The following is a 17,952-nucleotide window of genomic DNA, read 5'->3' on the forward strand; positions in this document are numbered from 1 at the left end:
AAATAAATAAAAATTAAAAAAAAAGAATTATTATTTATTTATTCATTTATTTTGTGGGTGTGGCCAGTTCAGCCCACCAGGGGGCGGGGCTGGCTGGCATGTGGTGCTGGGGGACTGAACCGTCGTCCCTGTGCTTTGCTTAGCTTAGCTTGTTCTAAGTAGGTGCTTTAGACCACTGAGCCATCTCACCAGCCCGAGATACTTAACATTTTATGTAATTATTAAAAAGTTGCTGGGCATGGGCACACCTGCAATCCCAGCATTCAGGAGGCTGAGGCAGGAGGATCACTGTGAGATCAGCCTGGGCTACATAGTGAGTTCAAAGGCCAGAACTGCAATGAGACCTTGTCTCAAAATGACCACACTCCCCTGAAGTTTCTACCATATTTAAAAATGTTTATTTACAGTAGTAGGGATTGAATGCAGGTCCCCACAATAAGTTTCATGCCCAGCATTTAAAACATTTTTTTGAGACAGTCTCAGTAAGTCGTTGAGGGTGAGCTTGTACTTGTGAGCCCTCCTTCCTCGCCTCCCAGGCTTCTGGGACTGCAAGGCATGCATCAACACCCCCAGCCCAAACAGAATCCTGAGTTTACCCCGAGTGTATCTGCGCTTTGCTTGACCATTTTTGTCTTTAGTGATGTGTTTAAGGAACTCAAGTGTCCCAGGGCACCCGCCTGGACACAGCAGGTGCCTCCCAATTCCCGAAGTATGATCAATCCCAAAGCCCCTCTGCCACAGTGGAGGTGCTCTCAGGTCAGGCTCTGTACCGCCTTCTCAGTGCTTTCCTCTGTTGAGCACAGAGGTGACCATCACGATGCTCCTAAGTTGCTTGGCACTGCTGAGTGGACCGCTGTCAGCTCCCCAGGGGCTTCTGCGCTCTTCGGAATGCACTGAGGGTTTTGCCTGTTGTGTTGCCTGCTGTCCCATGCACAGCTTCAGGTTGGCCTGGCCTGCAGCTCTGGGACTGCCCAGGGTCCCTTGGGTCAGCACTGCCAAGGATGCTCAGAGTGCAGAGTTTTAGGGGTTCTTCTTGCTCTCATCGTGGTCTCTCCATCAGTTGGTGACGGCTCAGGTCCAGACCCGAACCCATGTGTGCCCGGTGCCATACCTGTGCGGCTTGGGGCCCTGAAATCAGCAACAGCAATGTGTCCTGCACTCTCCCGGCCTCCAGTGTCCCAGGTCCAGCTCCTTGGGAAGGAGTAAGGGACCCTGAGTTGGGCGCTGCCCTCCAGGTACAATGTGCCCATGGGCTGTTTCCCAGGATGTCCTTCTGGGACCTGTCTCCTGACTTGTGTCAACGAAGTGCCATGCACCCCAGGAGATGCCAGACATATTTTTGTACCAAGGATCCAAGCTTCCAATTCCCCGTGGGTTTAAACCACTCTTTCCTGCAGACCCTGACAGTCCCTGCATTGACAGTGGGAGAACACAGGCCTGGGACGCCTGCTGCAACCCAAGACCCTCCAACCCACCGTGTCTGTGGACCGTGCATGGCAGCAGCACAGCTGCACGGTCAGCTTGTCCAGGGCCCGACATCCTCAGCTGTGGCGTCCTCCAGCCCACACTGGCCCAGCCTCCCCACTAGTGGAGGCCGCAGGTTCTTTCCCCAGGTCCCTCGAAAGAGGTGCAGCCTTTTGTTCTGCCCATGGCTATGCCTGGTGTTGCTACAGCAGCAAACCTAACAACAGGTCTCCCAACATCTCCTAAAGCCGCAGCCAACACAGGACCAGACGGAGCATGGTGTCCCCTTCTGTTCCAGGAGTGGGAATGGGTGGGCCAGTGAGGGGTCCTCCACCTCGGCCCACGGCCTACTGCAGGGCTCTGCGAACCTGGTGGGAGCTAGGGGCTTCAGGAGCCTGAGGACAGCAGCATCCGTGCAGACAGCATCGCAGGAAGAGTCCACATTCCTGACTGGGACGCAAACCCACTGCAGCATTTCAGAGATCTGTGCCCCATCTCGTTATCTGTAGTGACCTTGGCCCTCAGGCCAGTCCAACAAAAGAGGCAGCAACAGCAGACAGCTCACGGCACCTCCAACTCCACATCAGCACCAACACCGCAGTCTGACACAGGGCCACTGTCTGACCGCGCACCTCGCCCAAGCTGCTCAAGCGCCCTCCAAGTGCGCAAGAGTGTGCAAAGGTCCAGCAGGACCGTCCATGCTCACCAAAGTAACAATGACACTCTGTATTCAATTAAAATTAATAAAAATATTTTATTGAATTTCAGGAACTTGGTACTTCTTAAAAATTTCACATCTCTGCACATAAATCACCCTCTACACACCGACAGCAGAAGCCTGGGCTGCAAAGTGGTCTCTCATACCACACTGGCCACACCAGCAGCGGCACAGAGGTGGCGCATGTCCCATGCCCGCTGTCACAAGTAGCCAGCAGAAGAGCCCCTCAGGGACAGGACTCTGCACATCCGGGTCTGGGTCACAGGCGGTCTCCCTCTGTCCTTGCAGGTTCAGGGTAGAGATGCTGACATTAAAGTTTCTAGTCCCTGAGGGAGCTCAGAAGTTTGCAAAGGTCAGAGACTTCTTGGGGAAAGACACTGAGGAACCCCCGTGCACAACTGGGCACCCTGCGACTCACTGGGCCTGCGGGGGCCCACCTTGCCGGCAGCAGGCTCCCAGGGACTTAGAACCACATGAAATTTACAGAGCCCTAAAGGCAGGAGAAAAACCTGGGCACAGCCACTCGCTAATCTGGGGCTCAGTTTATCTGCTTTGTGACAGCCTTAAATTCCTATGTGCCAAAGCAGAGAGGGAGAGGAGAGGAGCTCACCACTCGGATGAGGTGAGGCTCGGGAGAAGGCCCCCGTCAAGCACAGGTAAGCTCCTCCTCTCCCTTTGCACTGGAAGCTTGGACTTCGCACCAAAAACCCTGGCGATACCCCGAGGCCTGTGGAGAGCTCGGTGTGCTCCCTTAAGGAGTCACCAGGTCCTGCTGCCCCCTGGAAGCAGCTCCAGGCCACGTGATGCCCCGCCCAGGTCGCTTGAGCCGGGCCCTGCAGGAATGCTGCACGTCCAAGTGCCCTTGTTAATGCAGAGCTTCTACCGGTGAAGGCGAGGACATCCCAGGCCTCAGCCACGGGCCGCTGCAGGGCAAGCGAAGACCACGGCTCCGCGGAGGATGTGTGTAGTGTCACACACGGCTCACGCACAGGATGTCTCACTTTTATTTCACATGGCTGAGTTATAAATCCAGCAGTTCGCAGAGACCCCGTGACTCACACGCATCATCTGCAATACACTGTGACAGCTCGAGACGGGTGACACACAATACTTAGAACAGATTTATCATATTTGGTCTTTATGTAAATAATAAATGTTTTTAAATTGCCTAAATATACCATTCTGAGCCATTTCATTCCATCAGGAAAATACAGGATTTTTTCCTCTCTTAAAAAAAAAAAACTTAAATACCAAAGCAACTACATTAAATAAATAACACTATGATGATGACATTAAAAAATTCACAATAAGGCTGCAGCCCTGGATGCGCGGATGCACAGCCAGCTCAAGAACCCTGGGAGGCTGCCTTTGAGGGGCTGGGCCGCGGCTTCAGTTCTCTGCCTGCTCAACCTCCTCCAACCCTTTCCAGAAGGAGAGAAGCTGGCCTTAGTGTTGGGCTTGGTTCTGGAAGGTCAAGGAGACTTCCCATGGCAGCCTGCAAAAGACCTCCAGGTGCTCCGCAGGGAGCAAGTGCCACATGGTTCTGTGATCTGTGCCCAAAAGGGTGTGTGATAAAAGACGAAATCTCTCCGAGGGAGGTCAGGGTCCTGTTGCTTAAGCACACACAACATTTAGGAGACTTGTTTTACTCTCTCAGGGTGGGAAATGAGGCTGGGGACAAAGTCAACATAAAGAAACAAAGGAGAGCCAGTAAGCGCCTGCTGCCTGCGCCCGTCCTTGTAGCCCGGCCCCCATTCATCAGGCCGTGGCTCCCATACTCACTGGGATGTGGCAGGCCATGGAGGGGACTGTGGGAACCATCCAGGGACAAACCCACCACAGGGACGAACAGAATGACAGAGCTGCTATTAACCATGATTCCAGATGCAGGGTCCTGTGATCCAAACTTTCCGGAGCAGAACAGAGAGATGGGAAACAGCAAACACCCCACTGTTCTGGAAGGTGAGCACACCTCAGCTGTCCTGCCTCCTAGCCGCCCATGAGGTCCTGGGAGGTGGCAGGGTGGCTCGGCGCTGCCCCTGGAGGACGCCCAGCCACGTCGTCAGGGGCACAGCTCAGCCTCTGGAAGGGACTGGACGCTTCTTTCACTGTGGAGCCGCAGACAGCACCCAGCAAGCGCCCTGCAGGGAGCCAGTGCCGGGAGCCAGGGTGCACCTGCTGTGGAGGGGAGGAGCGTTAAGGCTGCCTGGATTTGTGTCCAGTGCTGAGAGGCGCAGTCCAACCACACAGCCTCCCCAACCGAGACTGGCGCAGTCGGTGAGAGGCAACGTCTCCTTTTGGCACCACAAGGTTGATGTTGTACGTGAGCAAAGCTCTCCCGGCCACTGGCTCTGGACCCTATTCCCTCACAGTCGCTGGGGGCGCGTCCACACTCAGGGCAATGACAATGCTCTCACCATCTTCCGTCTTGATCCGCTTCAGCTCTGGCTGCTCGGCCTGATCACCATTCTGTCGCTTTGTGGGTAGGGAGGCCGAGGCTGATGCGTGGGTTGCTAACATGTGCAGGGGACTGGCCGCTGCTGGAAAGAGACACTGAGTCAGATGCCACACAGTGGGGAACCCTCCATAACCAGGGCCACCCAGGCTCGAGCTGGGCCACTGGAGCTGAACTGCAGCAGGTTGGTGATATCTGGTGTGCTGAGTTATTTATAACCACCATTGTTTTGTGGCTTCCAAACGCAAGCTCTTTCGCACTGCTGCTGGCTCCTCAGAGTTCAGCAGACACACAGGAAGGCTATTCCCACCCCTGCATGGGGGCGGGGCTGGGGGGGCTCACACCCCCACAGTGAGGACCCCACTGTGGGGTGCAGGGCTGCTGGGCCTGCGAGGCGGCCAGCTCTGCACGCCTGGGTGGGCTTGGAGTGCACAGTGAGCGAGGAGCCCCTGCAGCCTACCACCCACAGCGACCTTGCAGACCAGTCTGCCATCGGAGATGGGGCAGCAAAATCGCAAGGAGCCTGGCTGGCCACAGGCCCCAACACTGGTCAAGACCACCCTGGGATTCCTGTGCAGCTACTGTTTAGATGAGGTCAACATTTAAGTCAGAGTGTGCTGAGAACAGGACTGCCTTCCACAGCCAGGCAGGCCTTGCCAGAGTCACGGAAGGAGCAGCACAAAGGATGGAGTCCTCCCAGGAAGGAAAGAAATCTGCCAGGCACAGTCTCTGACTCAGCAGCAACATGCCCAGCCGAGGGCCCCAACTTCACACCCACCCCTGGGTCCCCCAGTAGAGCCAGCAGGATTCTGTCTCCAGTGCACTGCTGCAGATACCGCTGTTTCTATCCCAGACACTGGCTTGGGACACAGCACCGAGGAACTGTGATACAGGTCTCCAGCCTCTTCCTGTGTCACCTGAGTCTTGCCTGGATAGCTCTGCGTATCTGCCCACCCAGCATAGCCCACCTAGTCTGCACAGCTATGGTGGCCCGGCCCCTTCCTGTGCAGCACACCTGGGGTCAAGCTGGTTGGGCAGCTGCCCTCTCATGAGTGGCAGGGCTCAGCTGTACCTCACCCTAGACAGCTGGTCCTGCCTGCAGAGGATGCACAAGGCCTAAAGCTGTGCACCCGGAGGATGTACAGGCTCCAGCTTGGCTCTACCTCACACCCAAGGTCCCCAGGCCCTGCCATATTAGGTCTGGGGCAAGTCATGAGCCTGAGGACTCTGGTCTTAACATGTCACCTTAAAGGCACAGAGGACACAGGACGCTAAGTGCACGGGCTAGGGCATGCAGAATAAGATAAACTGAGACTTCAAGACAGAGGCCCCAGTACTGTGCAGAGCCCGCTCTGCCCAAACCTTCCCTGGACTCAGCTCCATCCCAGCTGCTAGGCAGCAGCTTCTGATCAAGAAGTCTAAAACTTGACAGAAGGCAGAGGATCCAGGATGGGCATGACCAAGATCAGAATGATTAGAGCCAGACGACACCACATCTCAGGGAGAAGACTTCTGGCAGCCCTGAGGCCTGGTGGGCTGGACAGGCATCTCCACACAGGCACGGGAACATTCCCATCACTCTGAGCTGGGCACAGGGGAGCTGCTGGCTGGGGAGAAGCGAGCTCTGCTGTGGGCGGAGCACGTCATCAGAGGGACGTCACACGACAAAGTGAGACCTGACCTGTGGGCCATACACACCTCCCAGCTGACCACTTGGCAGGTGCACGGCCGCTGGTCTGGCCCTGCACCTAGGGCACACCACCTCCCCACCTCCACCAGGGCAGCACCATTCTCAAGGGCAGGCCGAGCTGCAAGGAGTGTTCTGCTACCACCATTCTTGCGGTAGCAGCTAACATGCACCACTACTCCTGGGAAGCTGGACCTCTGCCACAGCCCTGGCCACCATAGTGCCTCACCAAACAAAGGGGCAGGGCCGGTGGGGGATTCAGTGCCACGCTTGGGGCTCCAGAGGAGAACAATGCCCACCGTGAGGGCTTATGGCACAGAACCAAAGCACAGGAAGAGCAGCTTCCCTGCACAGAGCCACACAATGGACAGGCAGGGCCTCAAGGAGGAAGACCACTCAGCACCTGATTCTCCTATGTCTCTGGCAAGGAAATTCGACTCAAGAGGACAGCAGATCTGTGAGCAGATCCACACACCTGACAAAAAGCACACACAGGACCCGCCCCCAGCTCCACCTGGCTGTGAGCTACCATGTGGCTGTGCAAGACACCCAGGCATCACTCATGGTCACCTCAGCCACAGAGTCTATAGATTCTACTGCCCACCTGCCAATGAACAGCCAAAAGGCCCACTGTGGTAAAAAATACCACCAGCTGTGTACAGGAACGGGCAAGGATGGAGCCAGTATCAGCACAGCACAGGGAACAGGCCCCAGGAGCAGCCATGGGCTGGAGGTCACACAGTAGCTGGGGGCCGAAGAAGGCAGGTGGCCCAGCACCTGAGCCGCAGCCCGGCAGCGCATCAGGGGGACGGCACTCCTGGGAAAGCAGCACCTGCTCTCCCTCTTCCCAGGAAACCTCCAGGGTCCTTTGGGGAGGCTGAGTATGGGCAGGGGTGTTAGGGTACATCTTCAGCCATCAGGAACACAGACTACACTCCATGGAGGGCTCACTTTGCCATAGCCTCACCCCTCACACAGCACGGACGTGTTCCCAGCACACATTAGAAGCTATAGCAGGTCAAGGTCCTTATTCTTGCACCTGCCCCAAGACAGTGGCCACAGCACTACTGCAGAGTGGTACGAGAGCAGCCAGAGCGTGGGTCTGTGCTGCCCTCACGGCCCTGCGATGGCAGGGCACCTCTGTCAGGGCCCCAGGCAGGCCCAACCAATGCATGTACTTACTGCACACAGACCCGCAGAGTCCCCCAGGACTTCCGCATGGCCCTGGGAGCTGACATGGGAGTCCCACATTGCACAGGGAGCCACTGGCGTGGGTGTGCCTGGAGACTCTTCTTACCACATCCCATCCTGCAACCCTCCAACCCGAGCTAGCAACAGACGGTCCAATTAAAATATGGGACTCAAAGATATACAAAATAAAGGACTTAAATAAACATTTCTTCAAAGAAACACACACAACCAACAATCACATGAAAAATATGCTCAACCTCATTAGTCATCAGAGAAATACAAGCCAAAACTACCACACAAGCCAGGGGTGGTGGCACCCCTGTAATCTTGGCACTCCAGAGTTGAGCAGGAGGATCACCTCAAATTCAAGGCCAACTTCAACTACACAGTGAGACCCTGTCTCAAAACAACCTCATCTACCATGGGGCAGCACTTTACCTAAGTCAGAAGGAAAGGAAGGAAACAGTGGTGCCTTGGTTCATCAGTGATTGCCAACATTTTGCTTTTCTTTACAAACTCTGCATCAGGTGATGAACACAACTGTCTCTCCCATACAGATGAGGGTAAAGTCAACCTCTTGGGAGTCCCAGAGCAGGCAGGGCTGTGAAGCGAGGCTGCACTCTGAGGGCCCCTTACGTTGCATGCAGGAACCTGAAAATGGTTCTGTGGTGTGTTTGCTGATGATTTCTCAATGAACAAAATACAAGTCTCCTTTACACAGGGACTGCACTTCTAGGTGTATGCCCAAAAGAAATGAAAGAGTGACTCACTGCATTTGCACACTTCCCAAGAGAGCTGGGAGACGCGACCCAGCTAAAAGGTCCACCGGCTGCTTAATGAACGAGCAGGGAGTGCCGACCACAGGACAACTGGCTAGAAACCATGCAGACAGAGGAGCTCAACATGCTGAGTGTACTCGGTGAAGGCAGCGCCGGGAAGGCCACACGCCACAAAGGTGCACCACCCAGCTCAGGTGCTCCAGAGCCTCTAGGCAAAGCAGCGCCCCCCAGGAGCTGAGGTAACTGCTTCAAGGGCATGGAATCTCTTTCTGGAATGATGAAATGGTTCTCAACTAGACAGAAGTAGCAGTTTTAAACAACACAAACACGCTCAATGTCACTGAACTGTTCACTTAAAATGGTAAATTTCAGCCTGGGAGCTGAGGCAGGAGAACTGCAAATCCAAGCCAGTCTAGGCAGCTTATTAAAACCTTGTGTCAAAGTGAAAAAACAGAAAGGTGTGAGGGTGCTGTTCAGTGCAGAGAATCGGAGTTTAATACCAGGGAGGATGGGGAATACACACCTTCTCTGTATTTTCCCACATAAAATCAAAAGAAAAATGATTATGTGGACTGTAACAACACACTAGCTATAAAGGAAATGCTGTTAAGATTTAAGGTTCTATACCAGCATTTCTCTCATTACTAAAGAGTGCCTATATCTTGGAGAAATGGGAGGCAAACAGAGGGAAAGAAACTGGGACAAGCCTGGCTCTGGGTTGATTTTTCCAAAATGCTTGATCTTTTCTATAACGAAAAGCTTATAAAAGGGCCGGAGTGTGAGTCAGTGGCAGACGCCTGCCTGGTGTGCACGAGGGCCAGGGTTAGACCTGCAGCACAGGAGAAAAAGAGAAAAGGAAGACACAAAGGGAGGTAAGAAGGGAGGGTGGCGGGAGGGAGGAACAGAGGAGGATGAGCTTCCAATTCTGAATTATAGAGTGCTCTCAGGAATGATGGAGGTCAGAGCCCCAACCCCCAACACCACACAACGCTTGCTGTTGCTTCAAGAATGGCAGCTCTGGGTCATCGTGGCCACCAGATCTCCCTGCAGCCTGCCTGCCACCCCTCCATGGCCTGCCCTGCCAGGTAGCCGACCACTTCGGCCAGACTCAGACTCTGCTGCAGTGCACCCGCTCAGGATAACCATGCAAACGGGCAGGAACAGAGGAGTAACTACCAATCCTAGCAGTGTGAACGAGAACCAGGACTTCTAGGTGACAAATGCCCAGGGTTCGTAAGGCAGGTTTCAGTTACGCTCAAGTGGCAGTTACCAGCGGACCACTGAAAGGCTTCTGGCACGCAACTGAGGGCACTTTTGCCCTTTCTCTTCTTAGGTGGGAACTGGGCTGGGCATGGAAAACAAGACAGTGCTGGGCTTGCTGCTGCTGGGACACCGGCCACTGACCCAGCAGGCAGCCAGCCTGCCCACCCTGTCCAGTGCCACAGGTGGAGAGAGCAACAGGATAGTGACTCCTCCTGGCACTGGCAGCTGGTGTCACAGGTGAGCACCCCAGAGCAGATGCTAATGCTGTGCTGTATAATTTGGGCAAAACAAGTTTGCTGTCAGAAGGTGATGGAGCTCGGCATGGTGGTGGTAGCGCACGCCTGTAATCCCAGCACCCCAGAGGATCGGATCATTGTGAGGTTGACACCAGCCTGGGCTATAAAGTGAGCTCAAGACCAACCTGAGCTGCGTAGTGAGACCCTGTCTCCAAAAGACAAAACAAAACAAAACAAAACAAAACAAAAAAAAGGAAGAAGAAGAATAAAGAAGAAAGAAGGAAGAAGAAGAAGGGTGATGGAGCCAGGTATAGTGGTACATGCCTACTTCTCAGGAGGCTGAGGCAGGAAAAGCACAGGGCAGGTCAAGATTAGCCTGGGATGGGCCGGGGAGATGGCTCAGTGGAATAAGCGCTTCCCTGGCAAGCGCAATGCCCTGAGTTCAATCCCTGGTTCCACCAAAAAAAAAAAAAAAAAAAAAAAAAAAAAAAAAAAAAAAAAAAGATTAGCCTGGGCAACTTAGGGAGATGCAATATCAAAAGTAAAAGCACTGGTGATTTAGCTCAGTGGTAGAGCACTTGCCTACATGGGAGACCCGGGGGTTAGTACCAGTGCTGAAAAACAAAAGAAGCAGTGACCACACCTTATAGCTTCTGTACCATGTGTTTGGTTAATAGAGAAACAGAACCTGAGTTTGGCTGATACCAAGGAGGTCATGGTTCTAGTGGAAAGCATTAACATTTATTCTAAGAGTAGAAAAATTGTAATTGTAATTATTTTCTTGAAAAGCTTCTGTAGGTTAGGGATGTAGCTACAGTGCCTGCCTGGCAGGTGTGAGGTCAAGAGTTCGATTCCATGGCCAGACTTTTATTCTCAACATCCACAACGGAAAGCTAACGCTCTTGCTTTCATTTGTAATGGAAACCTGTACAAATCCAAACATGTGAAGGCCACAGTGTAGAAGCACCTGAGGGTGACATGGAAGCCTGGAGCTGGTCCAGTGACCCGGCCAATGCCATGTGCAATAGCCTGGCACTGCCAGCCCCAGTGGTTCCACACAGGGGGAAGCCAGCTTGCTGGGTGCTGAGTTCTCCCGCACCGCAGATGCACTCCAAATCTGGGCATCTCCAGTGTGCCTGTCATCACGTGGGGCAGCACAGCCCCCAGGTGAGTTACTTCAGGCTGTGCATAACCTCAGAACTGCTTGGGAGCAAGCACCAGACCTGGGCACCTCTAGAACCTGAGGGGACACAGGGCATTCCCTGTAGCAACCTGCCACAAGCAGGGCAAGTGGGCCCACTACCAAAACACTCAGGTTGTCCGTCTCCCCAGCAGAGCCTCTATTACACTGTGGAGGGGAAGGTGGTGAGGGAAACACAGAGGTCACTGTCTCCATCAGGTCATGCTCACAAGCTTCTGACCTGCACCAAGCACCCTGACCTGTGGCCTCAGCGGGCCTGCTACAGGATCACACAAGACAGCAGGCACTCTCGGAATATAAATGCCCTTGGTTTTAGTGCAGTGCTGGGGTCTGACCCAGTGGCCTTGCACATGCAGGCAAGTGCTCTGCCATGAAGCTACCCGCAAATCTGACGTGCCCGTACAGCACGAGCCTGGAAACCCTGTACTTGTGAGTAGGTTCAACGACAGCTAGGACTCCCTAACACATTTTAACAGGCAGGCCCAGGGCTGGGGGTCTGATACCTCCATGGGTCTCAGAGAATACTGGCAGCGTCTCTTCCATGTGTGGGTCTCAAAAGGTGTTTGGAGCAAGAAGCACCTCCACTGTCAGAAATTCTTGGCGATGCACCCCCATGCGGAGAACCATGCAACCAGGCAGCTCTTGTGCTGTGCATGGGCATTTACAAGGGCCCCAATGGGAATCCCACACCAGCTACCTTCCCTTGGAGCTGCTAGATCCTACGGGACCGTATCTGCTATAGCTGAGAAGCACATGCCTTTTCAGAGAACATCAGAGCTGAATCAGACCCGAGCACAGTGGACACCCGTTCCGAGGAAGGCCGCATCGGTACTGCTCAGATGGCACTGCTTACCGTTGTTCACCTGGCTGTGCACAGCAGCGGGAACTGACACCACATGAGTCCCATTCTGTGTGACGGTTTTGATTGGAAGCTGGTGTTGGCCGAGAGGTGCCTGTTGTACTATGGTGACCGTCTGGACAGGGGTGGCCTGGGATGCCTGGATCACCCGGCTGGTGGTGCCCAGGGTGGCATGGCTAATTGCAGGAACAGGTTCTACTTTCACTGAAACAAAAACAGATGGCACCAACTAGTATTTTTGGAAAGCTGATAAAAATCTCAGCAATTTAAACATTAAAAATCAGGGCTGGCCAGAGAGCTAAGCGGACTAAAGCACCTGCTTTTGGCAGAGCGCAGGGGCCAGGGTTCAGTCACTGGCTGTGCTGTGCCAGCCCCATATCCAGGGCGCTCAGAGACTGCCACTGAGATGGGGCATGATGGCACACGCCTGTAATCCCAGCACTTGGGAGGCTGTAAACAGGAGAATCACTACAAGTCTGACTATGCAGTGAGACCCTGCACACCCTACAGACCCTGCCCTACATTCATTAAAAAAAAAAAAAAAAAAAAATCAGATGGATCACTGGGGACATAGCTCAGCAGCAGAAGTGCCTGCCTGGCAAGTACAAAGTCCTCAGTTCAATTCCTGCCCCCACCCCAAAAAAGAAAATGAACAAAATCAGATGGCACTAGGCCTGGCATGGTAACACACGTCTGTAATCCCAACACTCAGGAGGCTGAAGCAGGAAGATGACTTTGAGTTCAAGGCCAGCCTGAGCTACGAAGTGAGTCAGGCCAGACTGAACTGCACAGTTGTCATAAAATGTCTTTCAAAGCAAGTCAAGTCACAAAACATGGTCAGAAAGAAGCACGTTCTGGCCTTCCTTCTACCAGGCTGCCAGGCGCTAGCCCTGTGCTGCTGTCCCCATCCAAGGCCCCATCCTGTCCTCCTGGGCTCACCTTTGACCTCCCTATGCTCTCCATTCTCATGTGGCTCTGCCTTAGGAGGGGCCAGCACTGCTGCCTGAGTGACCACGGCTTGTCCAGCAACTGTGTATGTGTTCGCTGGGGCCAGTCCAGCCACACTGGCGACGGACACAGCTGGTATCTGGTGGACGACGTGGACCGTCTGCACGACAGGTGGCTGGGAGGTGGCGGTAGTCACAGGGGTGGCAACAGTGTAGGTGACGGGCTTCATGGCCGGGGGTAGCTGCCGCTGCACAGTGATTAAAACGGGCTGACTAGACAGAGGTGACCCTGCAAGAGGAGACAGAGCAGGCTGGGCTGACTTGTCCTTCATGGGAACAAAGTCTACACACTGAGCACAGGCTTATATGTTCTAATTTAAAATACAGGATGTGGGGCTGGAGAGATGGCTCAGTGGTCTAAAGCACCTACTTGAAACAAGCTTGGCAAAGCACAGGGACCGCGGTTCGATCCCCAGCACCACATGCCAGCCAGACCCGCCCCCTGGTGGGCTGAGCTGGCCACACACACACAATAAATAAATGTAATAAATAAAAATAAATATAAAATACAGGATGTGGCCCATTTCACCTTGTAAGAAACTCATAGTATCTTAAAAAGGCTATTTAATTCCTACCTCTAATTTTTAAAAAAATGGTCAGTGCTTTTTATTATATAATATTTAGTAGTTCTGCTCAATCAACAAGGTCAACAGAAACTTTTAAATATTTTGCTAAGAAATCTAGCACACTATAACATTTTCTCCAGTGTAGTAACATTAAAATAATTCTTCTGTTCTTTAGTCATACAATTTTGCAAACCAGGGAATAAAGATATAAACATGCAAGAACTCTTCTTAAAGCAAGCCAGATTGAGAGCTAAAATTACATTTATTGATAAGCCAAAGACTGATCCTGACCCTAGTAACACCAGAATCAAAGTAACTCTTAGTCAGAAAGGTGCTGTAGTGGGTGCACAATAACTTAGTGGTCTATCTGAGGAGGCATTTTCTAAATTGCTAATCCTACATCTGATAGATGAAAGTGATTACATTTGATACTTCTTCCACAGTTCTTCATGAAAACGATCCCACTTGACCAAGAGGAAGCCATCCTGAGATGGCCAGCTCTTCCTGGGACCAACACCCTCACAGCAGGGTGGGCGGCAGAGTGCTCCCAGCTCAAGTGCAGGCTGTCGTGAAGCCTCCGACCCTTCTGGATGGGGCCTCAGACTGAAGGCGCACAACAGAGGAGACACAGCTGGGAGAGCGCAAGTGCCCCACGGCCCGCGAGGCAGCTATCCCAGCCACAGCATGGTGTCATTCTGGCATATTTTTGGACTGTGTAGTTTTTCTTTCTTCAGGATACACATTTTAATTCTACTTATGACTTGTAAATAAACTGTGGAATGTTCACCCAGTCATTCAATGGAGGCATGCTGCTTCCAATGAGTGTCTAGTTTTTGTCATTTGTGAATCTTCTGGAACAGTGGGGTTATTTACATGGCTTTTTCAACACAGAAGCAACTAACTGAGAAGCAGATGAACTCTACATTACTTTGAGCATCTACATCCAGGGCCAACTAAAAAACATTCACCTGCTTTTAAAAAACTCGACAGTGCTGCTGGCTTTCCTAACACAATGCATACCTGAGAAAGTGCGGGATACGGAGCCTCTGGGAAGCCCCCCAGCCCCCCAGCTCACCTGGTGCACTCTGGGCAAACCGGGCCTCCTGGATGACGGCGAGTTTGGGCTGAGAGGCGCTGGGCTCGGGCTCCAGAGGGGCTGGAGAGCCTTCCCGTGACAGGCTCTCAGGGGTCTGGGCGCCGCTGGAGTGAGCAGAGAGCACGCCTGCGTGGTTGGGAGAGGCAGGGGCGCTCCTGTGTCACCAAGAGAAGAGAGTGGTTTTCAGCAAGGCATTGGGGGGGCTTTGTGCCGGCCCCGCACTCTGCAGAGGGGAGGCCCGCGGCGCCGAGCTGCCTCCCTGCGTGTCACTTGGCTAGGTGCACTCACACTGCCCAAACCCAGCGAAGGCTGCACACCCGGGGCAGGGCTTCCTGCCATCGAGCAGGTCTGGGTAGTCCAACAGAGGGGTGGGCAGTGGGCAGGTTCGCAGGGATTTAAGGCGTATGCTTACCTCTATTTTTGGTTAAAAACAGAATTAGTGAAGCTAAACAGTTGAGACTTTAGACTAAGGCAAATTAACAATCTTTTGCGTGTAAGCAGCTAAAAACCAGCTTTGAAGAACTACTCCTACTCCTATACCAAAGGAAAGGAGCCTTCACACAGCTGCATTACGTGGCCAACCAGAGGAAGCAGACCTGATCACAGAAGTTAGGGGGAGGGCTGGGGCAGGAGGAAATCTTACCATCTCAAAGGTCTCAGGCCACTAGGAACAAAGCACAAGGGAAGCATCCAACATTTTCCAAATCCCCATCCCAACAATCAACCACACACATTCAGCAGCCCCTTCATTTACAGAAGAAGCTTTATCAGACATGGAAGGTGCATTTACTGACCAAGTTGAGGGCCTGTGGCTCCTTTTGTCCTTACCTAGAAGAGAGCGGTCCCAGAGGGGTTCTAAAGCAAGGCACGCCCCTAGGCCGTCTTTTCCTAAAAGCCTGCTCTATCAATTTGCTCTCAGAGGCAGGGTCTATCCTCCAGAAGGAGCCTTTGCCTGGTTCTTCCTGTGAACGCGGTACTTTGATGAAATAACGATTCAGAGAGAGATTGTGGCGAATTGAATTCTATGAAACATAAAAAAATACGTAGAATTCATATAATTCTTTGCTGAGAAACAAAACTGCCCTGCAAAGCAGAAACCTCGACATTGAGCTCCGAAAGCCCAGCATGGAGCTCAGAGGCTGCCCTCTGGGCAGGACCTGGCCTTCCCTGGAGTAGTTTCCAGCGTGAAGGACACAGTTCCTCTGGGAGTCACACGGCTGGCAGCCCTGGTCAGGAGTTGGCAGTCGGGAAGGTGAGGGATCCAGCTCCCACCTCCCCACGCAGGAACCAAGGTCTGGGGGCAGCCAGGACCTCGCCACCAGCTCTGCACAGAAACAGCGTGAGCCTCTCCCTTAAAGTATGGTGCATTTTGCAGAGAAACAGCCTGTAGACTGTGCTGTGCCATTTCAGGTAAATTAATCTACTGCAGTTTGAAGCATGAAGTAAACCAGCAAATGCTGAGAATACTCACTGATACCACCTTCCAGGAACAGATACATTGCTCTGTGTTGACAAAGGATGTCTAAGTAGGTTTTTAAACCCTAGTAGCTAAATTAAGGCAATAAGGAAAATCTCTCTCAACTAGCCATTATTCCTCTATTCCACAAAGCCCAGCTTCAGGTTTGGCAAGGGTCTGAGAGAAGCTCCCCAACTCTGGCCTGACTCAGGCTATACCACCAAGGCCAAAACTGATTAAAAGTTACAGACTCACATCAACATTTCCTGCTTTTACATTCAAGAGAAAATCTTAAAATTCATCACATTCTTAAAGTGGTAAGAACTCAAAATGAAATTTGCCACTATCTAAAAAGCATTTCTAAATTTCCCTTAACAGACCCATTAGCCACAGCCTGAAATTCTGAATTGTCAATGGCTGCTAAGAAAATAAGCACATGCCAAATATGATTTACAATGTTCCTATGAACACTTCAGTATATTGGGCCATGCTAAAGGCCTCGGACCCTGCAGCCCAAAGTTCATCTCCAGCAGTTTGAAGGGAAGGCTTTTGTATATCTGCTTCATGCAATTCTTTAGAAACACGTATTTGTGGAGATTCAGGGTATTTCAATAACCAAAGGCAGCTGCGCAGGCACTGTCCCACCAAGTGGACCAGACCAACAAATCTTTCCATCCCCTCCTTCAGAACATACATGTGAATCTTCCTGGTGCCCAGAAGAGAGGGATAGAGCCTCACCAATGTCACGTCTGCAGGGAAGATGCACTCCTCAGACTATGCTAACATAGACATCTCTAGCCCGAAATGTCCCTAACCTCAGACTAAAATATGAAACCGAGTGCCATGACTACAGCACAAGTGGTATTCCACAGGGAACCCGGTGCCAACCTGTGATCACAAGACTGGCACGAGCGTTGCGCCACAGAAAACTACCTTCTGGCTTTGTGCACAGAGTATATGCAGAATGTCAGTGGATTCTGATTTAGACTTGGCTTCCTACAATATCATTATGTATATGCAAAGATTCTAAAATATGAAAATATTAGATCCATGCACTCTGGTTAATGTGCCCATCCTGCACAGGACAGGACAGTGGCCACACCTGTCTTGGGAGGCCCAGTTTCCACACTGCCATCAACAGTGATGCCCAGGTGCCCCCAAAGGAGACTGCTACTACAACCCATGTGTAGTAATTTAATTTGCATGTTATCAGGCAGAAAAACATGGTTAGCATAAGGAGATTACAGAACAAGGAAATGTCATTCTGGGCAACCAGGCCACCTATCCTGGGAGAAAAGAACAGGATCATGAGCCATGAGGTTGCCCCTCTGCCACTGTACCACACAGGAAGTTCTCAGAATCAGGGAGCTGCTTCCTCTTCTGCAGAGGCATAGAACCTCCCTGCCTCTGATGTCAGCTAACAGGTGACCTCTCCAATCATGCCCTTCAACCAAACTTGGGCAAGTGGTCACCTGGAATTTTCTAGCCAAAGAGAGTCCAGAAAATAAAGAGGAAGTGCTGAGAAATTTACTGTAGTCCCAACAGAAACAGTACCTAATTTCAAGGTCATTTAAGGCCTGAGTAATTTGGTCAAACTCATTGTTATGTCATTCTGTTCCAGTGTGTATTAAAACCACAACTGCTGACTCCAGTAATCTAGAAATCAGTACAGACTGATCAGAGAAAAAGTAGGTTGTTATGCTTGATAAAGAGAAGACCTGTAACACTGAGCAAACCCTCCTGGGCCTGAGCTGCTCCTGTGCCTGCTACTCAGTGCACACTCACTCTGTCACACGTGTATCTGGTAAAATCCTCAATCTAAATGCAAGAGGCCATTGGAGATATCGCCAAGGGCTTGCGAGTCTTCAGAGACTGGCATGAGCACAGGGACCAGGGGCCCCGCCTGAGCTAAGAGAAGCAGAGGGTGCAGTTCTGCATTTTGCAGAGAACAGGATGCAGCTAAATGTTCACTTT

General features: G+C 52.2%; 1 protein-coding gene across 3 annotated transcripts in view; it reads right to left on the reverse strand.

Annotated features, from left to right (window-relative positions):
- Positions 1-2,232: 2,232 nt before the first annotated feature.
- The window catches only part of Foxk2 (forkhead box K2), a 50,396-nt gene continuing 34,676 nt past the window's right edge, over positions 2,233-17,952 (reverse strand). Inside the window, exons 5-10 of one of the 3 annotated variants that reach the window (XM_023699312.1) lie at positions 15,351-15,544; positions 14,502-14,677; positions 12,793-13,089; positions 11,848-12,057; positions 4,600-4,719; positions 2,233-4,360 (exon numbers count right to left, since the gene is read on the reverse strand). In XM_023699312.1, coding sequence (XP_023555080.1) covers positions 4,245-4,360; positions 4,600-4,719; positions 11,848-12,057; positions 12,793-13,089; positions 14,502-14,677; positions 15,351-15,544 — 1,113 coding nt within the window. In that variant the 3' untranslated portion in view covers positions 2,233-4,244. Of the gene's footprint in view, positions 4,723-11,847; positions 12,058-12,792; positions 13,090-14,501; positions 14,678-15,350; positions 15,545-17,952 lie in introns of all 3 variants that reach the window. The other 2 variants (XM_023699311.1, XM_004639542.2) reach the window with 2 other exon arrangements.

This window comes from Octodon degus, unplaced genomic scaffold, assembly GCF_000260255.1.
Source record: "Octodon degus isolate 3935 unplaced genomic scaffold, OctDeg1.0 scaffold00112, whole genome shotgun sequence".
Classification (NCBI taxonomy): Eukaryota; Metazoa; Chordata; class Mammalia; order Rodentia; family Octodontidae; genus Octodon; species Octodon degus.